The 6073-nt window shown below is 43.3% G+C and overlaps 1 protein-coding gene across 1 annotated transcript; it reads right to left on the minus strand.

Annotated features, from left to right (window-relative positions):
- Positions 1 to 224: 224 nt before the first annotated feature.
- On the minus strand, positions 225 to 1415 carry LOC149831371 (trihelix transcription factor ENAP2-like). Its single transcript, XM_090013847.1, has one exon. It carries the CDS (start codon positions 1413 to 1415, stop codon positions 447 to 449), a length of 969 nt encoding a protein of 322 aa, XP_089869973.1. The 3' UTR covers positions 225 to 446.
- Positions 1416 to 6073: the final 4658 nt, after the last annotated feature.

Consider the following 6073-nt stretch of genomic DNA (forward strand, 5'->3'; position numbering starts at 1 on the left):
TGAATTCATCCCAAACTTGTACGCTCATTTTGTTGACTGCAACAGACTTATATACTCATAATCATCTCAATCATCTACGAATTGGAGGATCTCAAGGTCAGTTTTTGCATATCCGAAGTACCAAAGAAATGATTACTGCTTTTCAACCATTCTGAAGAAGAGAGGGCGTTCCACCAGTGTATTAGAAAAAAGGAAGAGAGAGAGAGAGAGGAGAGAGAGAGAGAGAGAGAGAACCATTCATCTGGGCAGCAAAAAAAGTGCTAAACCCAATCTCCTTTACATATCCAACTCCCCAACTGGTAGAGAGCAATTCCAAAGCTTGACTATGAACACTGCAGATAGTTTTGATTTCCCCTACTGGCAATCTTCCTAGAAAAAGATAGATAATTGGGGGTAGACCAATGGAGAGAGAGAGAGAGAGAGAGAGAGAGAGAGAGATCACATTATTAGCTTGCGTTACTGTTATGATTGCGGTTATTCCCATGCTTTGCATGCTTCATCTGGGTCATCTCCACCTGGGTCTCAATGAAGAACTTTATCCTCTGGGACTCAAGCTCCTCGGTGAACCTCATCCTCTGCTTCTCCATTTCGACGATCTGCTGCACCTTCAATCCTTCGACGCGCTCGTACACCTCGCCGAACTTGAGAATTGCGCGCCTCAGCTCCTTGATCGAGTCGCTCGCCACACATCGCCGCAGCGCTGGCTCCTCCGCCGCGAACCTCCGCTTCTTGCCGTTGATGGTCTCAGGGGGGAAGCTATCCGTCGAATCCGGCGACGACTTGGACGACGCAGAGTTCCTATCGGACCTCTGCAGGGCTGAATGGTGGTGGTGGATGGCTCTGCCAGCAGCACGGAGGGCGCCCAAAGCCTTCGAGGCCATGGTGACCTGCGGCGGGGGAGAGGGCATCAGGGCGCCGGCCTTCCTCGCCGGGCCGACGAGGTAGTCGAGCTTGTGGAAGAAGGGCCACTTGCTGGGGCCGCCGCCGGCGGAGATCCTTGCCCGCTCGATCTTGTACTTCTTCTTGAGCGTGTCGATCCGGTTCTTGCACTGGACGTCCGTCTTGGCGGGCTTGTTGCGGCCCCCGCGGGCGCTCACGGCGTCGGCCACGTCTTCCCAGTGCTTCTGCTTCAGGTTGCCACGGTTGAGCTCGAGGTACCGCACCCCCCACGCCTCTATGAGCGTCGCCGTCGCCCCCTCGCTCCAGCAGTCCTCCCGGCCGTGCCCCGGTTTCGCCTGAATCGGCAGCGCCAGCGTCAGCGTGTGTGGCGCCGCAGCTGCCGCAGCGGCTGCTGCAGCCGCGACAGTCACCGGAATCGAAGAAGAGGCCGCCGCCGCGCGGCCGTTGCTCTGCTGCTGCACGGTAGCTATGGCTGTTATTGGTGACGCTGGTTGGTGCATATCGGCTTCGTCCATGGGCTACACTCCCATGAACGGAAGACGAAGAAGAAGATGATTGTAATGATGATAACAATAGGAAAGAGAAGGCCGATCTGGGTCTCACACGAGACGGCCGGAATCCGGTAGATCGTCGCCGGAAAATGGTCGCCTTTATCTCTCTCTTCCCGCTGGTGGGTGGTGATCGGAAGGTTGCCGGAGAGGGGGAAGGGAGGGAGGGATTGAAGAAATCTTTCGCCGACCGGCGATGTGTGTCTCTCTATAGTCGGCGGTGAGGTATGGTTTTTTTCGGGGTTTTAATTTAAATTTTTTTTTTGACACCCTCGACGCGTTTGTGACGCCGGAGGGGGCGTCGTAGGTCTGGACGGCGGGGACACGTGGCGGCGTGAGATGGGTGGATGGAGTTTCCGGTGGTGAAACAGCTGGCGGTTTTAGGGTTTGAGGGTTGCATCGAGACGGCCGGTCTGTCAAGGCGGTTTTCGACGAGCTTGGCCCCGGGGGCCGTGGGGGCGGCGGGTCTACGGTGACGAGGCGTTAACGTTAGGGTGACGCCGTTTGTGGGGACGTCTCTCTGCCTCGTCCTAGCTTGCCCTATTTTCACGGTGGGGTGACGTCACCAGTGGGGTCTCGTGGTGAGAGCGGCGGTATTGACGTGCGTCTTTGACCCGGGGGAAAGGGTAGCTGGGAAAGCGGATTCGGGTTGGAAAAATGCCATCTAGGACTGGGTCCACGCCCACACGTCCGGGTCGTGGCTTGGATCTCCCCTGGGCTGTTTATGGGAATCACCGGGCCTTGTTGGGACTAGTTATGGAGAGAGCGGATCATATCAGGGACCTTAGCAGCTCGAACACTGCAAAGTGTGATGCTGATCTCTTAGATGGGTCCCACAATCCTTTTCTAGAACCGTTGGATTTCCGTTCATTCACATGGATGAGCGGCATAATTTAGGGTTTTTCTTTTTTGCATGTGCACGTTCTGGCAATCCCTATCCTGATCTTGAGAGTGGATCCAGTTATGCCAGTTTTGGCATGGTCTGGACTGTTAATATCCGTTCGAATTGATGTTAGACCAACTGCTAACTCTTTAATTAGATTTCGGTAAATTCTTGTAAACCCAATTAACCAAGCGGGCTGGATCTAACCAACGGGGAGCCCTGCTTGTGTGGCAGGTGCAGTTAGTGCACGTCACCTTGTGTTTGGACGTTGCAAGTTCCAATCCCTATGGTATAGTTATGTGACTGGTAAGGTCTGCCTAACCTCAGCTTTCACTGTCGAAAAAAAAGTAGGCTGGATCTAAGCCTGCCCCGGTTTGCCCAAGTGGTTAGGGTGGTTCTAGATAGATGTTGGAACCCCATCTTACCCAGAATCGATTCCCCCTGGGATCATACCAGTGGCTTGCCTGGTGGGTGCCCTTTGAAGGCTAGGGCACTCATCCAGGGTTTACTATGGGAGGGGGAGGGGCTTTAAGTGATTAGGCAGGGTAAAAAAAATGGTTAGTTGGATCTGGTTGTGTCCTTTTCCATCTGAATTCAAAATGAAAAGCACCAAAATATAATTATCCGAAACATGTCAATGGGTAAAGTTTACCTTTATCTGATAACATCCAACACCTAACATGTGTGATAAAAAGTTTTTCCCATCCGAATCTGAAGTCACTTCCAAACGTGGTCATAAATATGTGCGATTTTGAAAAAAATCACACAAATTTTATATGCTTAAAATTGTTAAAATTCTCTTAAAATCATGTGATTTTTTGAATCTCGCCATTTCAATTGTGATTTTGTCAGGGTATTAATGTCTTTTTTATTTTCATTTCTAAATGATGTTTATATAGTTATTTTCTTGTTACTTTTTTAAATCCCCTCATGTTTTTCCCTAACTGAAGAAAACCCAATGGCCAGATTTGTGGCACTGCTTCCAACATGAGCGTTTTTGCTCATGCCGACATTGTGATTTGCATTTTAAAAAGCTCCAAGGTCAACAAAACCACGTGGCATTCATCCAAAATGCAAACATCAAAACCACGTGGATTTAGTTACACCTTTTAAGCATCGCTAAATACTTTAGCAGTGTTTTACGAGTGCTGCTAATGTTTTTGTACCTTTAACAATACTTTTACAAATATCAGGCAAGAAGCTCTTTACTTGACATGTCTTGACATTTGCAAATACATTACTACATTAGCATCCATGAGTTGCAAAGGTGCTCAAAATGTGTGCATAAGAGCACAAGCATGAAGACATTTGCAAATGTGTTATGATATTCACAAATGTGAGAGTATTCAGTTAAAAAAATGTGCGCACATTTTGAAGAACTTCGCAACTCATAGTTGTGAATGTCTCCAAAATATGCGAGCATCCTTTTAATAAAATCGTATAAGGGGCACAAGCAAAAAGACAAAGGCAAACGAGAGAAAGAAAATTCATATATTTAAAAAAAAAATTACATATTTGGATATTTGAGAAAAAAACTAGCATACCTAAAGAAAGTTCACTTGTGCAAAGTGTAAAAAAGTTTTTTTACAGCTAAAAAATTGCAAATTTAAACATCGGGTGGATTTTGAAAATTATAAGGCATTTTGAGAATCAAGTCATTTTTGTCCTATAGTACAATCATTTTTTTCTTTTTCTTACTGAGGTCACTTTTAGTCCTGTCCCTCGTTCGTGTTCATGCATTCCCTTGGATTTGAATAAATCTTTAGAATACCAATATATAATTTCACTTTGTTATCCTGTCAAATGAATTTACTCTTCTGAAAATGACTATACTGTCGTCTAAAAATGATGCATTCTCACATAAACCCATAAATATGCTAATATTCTCTACATGTCTAAAATCATTGATTTGGAGTGTTCGACTTGTAAAGAACTCTTAAAATATGTAAGGCATGAACAGTGAGTGTTCAGCTTGGTTCTACTCATATAGGCTTGTTAGCTAGAAATAAATATATGTCATATATTTTTATAATAAGTTAGTTTTGTCTTGGCTTAGTAGCTTTAGATTCTAACTTTTATTTATTTTGAAAAACATAATTTCTTTTTATAATAAGCCAGCTTGATCTCGACTCGTTAACAGTGGCTTACCATGAGCTTGAGCCTGGCTCAGCTCACCACAAGAACAAAGCTGAGCTTGAACACCCTCTATTCAGTTTGTTCAGCTCATTTGTTTGGGTTGGGTCGGTAGTTTTAGAGTCTAAATTCTATTAATTTTGAAAATGGCGTTTTGTTTTTTATAATAAGTCAGCTTGATCTCGACTCGTTTAACATTGGCGTATCATGAGCTTGAGCTTGGCTCAGCTCGCCACAAGAAGAAGCAGAGCTTGAATACCCTCTATTCAGTTTGTTCGGATCATTTGCTAGCTTTACTTGTGTTACCGCTATATATGGTCGTTTTTAGTTGGACCCCGATCAGAATCTAGAAAAGAAATATGATAAAATCTGGTTTTGAACCGGTTTCTAGCTCAACCCGTTTAACCTTTTCCACATATAAATCATTAGATTTTACCTATTTTCAATTGGACACAGTACCAGATGGCCCTTATAACCTTTTTCTTGGCTAAGCCAAGGGTCTTTATCGATTGGGGCGGTTGTAATTGTAAATCCCTACAACCCTAATATAAGGGTACATTTGATTTGATCACATGAGATTCACTACATAATACATTTTAAAAAGTGAATCTCATTTGAATAATACTTCAAAAACAATTAAATATAAAACTTTTTTGCCACAACACATAACCCAAAAGTAAGATTTAAAAAGTAAATCTCATTTGTGTACTCATTTATATGAGATTCACTTGCATGTGCTCAGATCTATAACATTGTGAAGTGTATTTTGTGTTGGTGTTTGTTATTTACATGAGATCTGTTTTAGGGCTTGGCTGATGAACTTATCAGAGGCACATCACCACAGCAAACAATGCCTAATTATTAAAGCCAAGTGAGCTTCTACCTTCGAAGAAGACAAAATACCTTAAAAAAAAGATAAAAATAATATAATGATAAAGAGTTTTTGACCATACATAAAAAATAAAAGGGACAACTTTTAGCTTTCCACAATTATTTTTTGGATTGCAATGGGAATACAAATGATTGGCACATGAAATCTGAAGCTTACTAAATTTACAAATCATCGACATCCTAAGACTCCTTTGGCTATGGTAGATGTGGGCATTCTTGGCCTGTTCATGTGAGTATTATATTTGATAATCTTTTATATACACGTAATCTTTTATATACTTATATATTATATATTTTATACATATACTATATTATATGTATTTCATACATTTATTATATGTATTTTATATATTATCAAGCTTAAAAAACACTTAAATTTTTTTTTAAAGAAAACGAGCTAGCTCATAATCAGCTCGCCAAGCTAGGCTCGTGACGAGCTGACGACCTGAGCTTGAGTTTGAGCTCGAGCTGAGGTGTAACTTTAACGAGCCAAGCCCAAACAGCCCAACTGCTCATTTGGCTCGTTTACCAGCCCTGTGCTGCATTTCTTTGAATTGAATTAAGACTTGCATCCAAGTTAAACCAAGTCAAGCAGGATCATACGAGAACTTAAATGGGTCGGGTTAGGTTCAAATGTTAGTCATTATAAAATCTGACAACTGAATCCAAGGTCAGATGAAAATTTGGATAGACAAAATTAATACCGAATCCAGATCCG

This window comes from Nuphar pumila, chromosome 7, assembly GCF_984573655.1.
Source record: "Nuphar pumila chromosome 7, dmNupPumi1.hap1.1, whole genome shotgun sequence".
NCBI lineage: Eukaryota > Viridiplantae > Streptophyta > Magnoliopsida > Nymphaeales > Nymphaeaceae > Nuphar > Nuphar pumila.

Excerpts from the sequence above, each read along its gene's own strand:
- LOC149831371 (XM_090013847.1), bottom strand. The coding sequence starts at position 1,415 with ATGGACGAAGCCGATATGCACCAACCAGCGTCACCAATAACAGCCATA.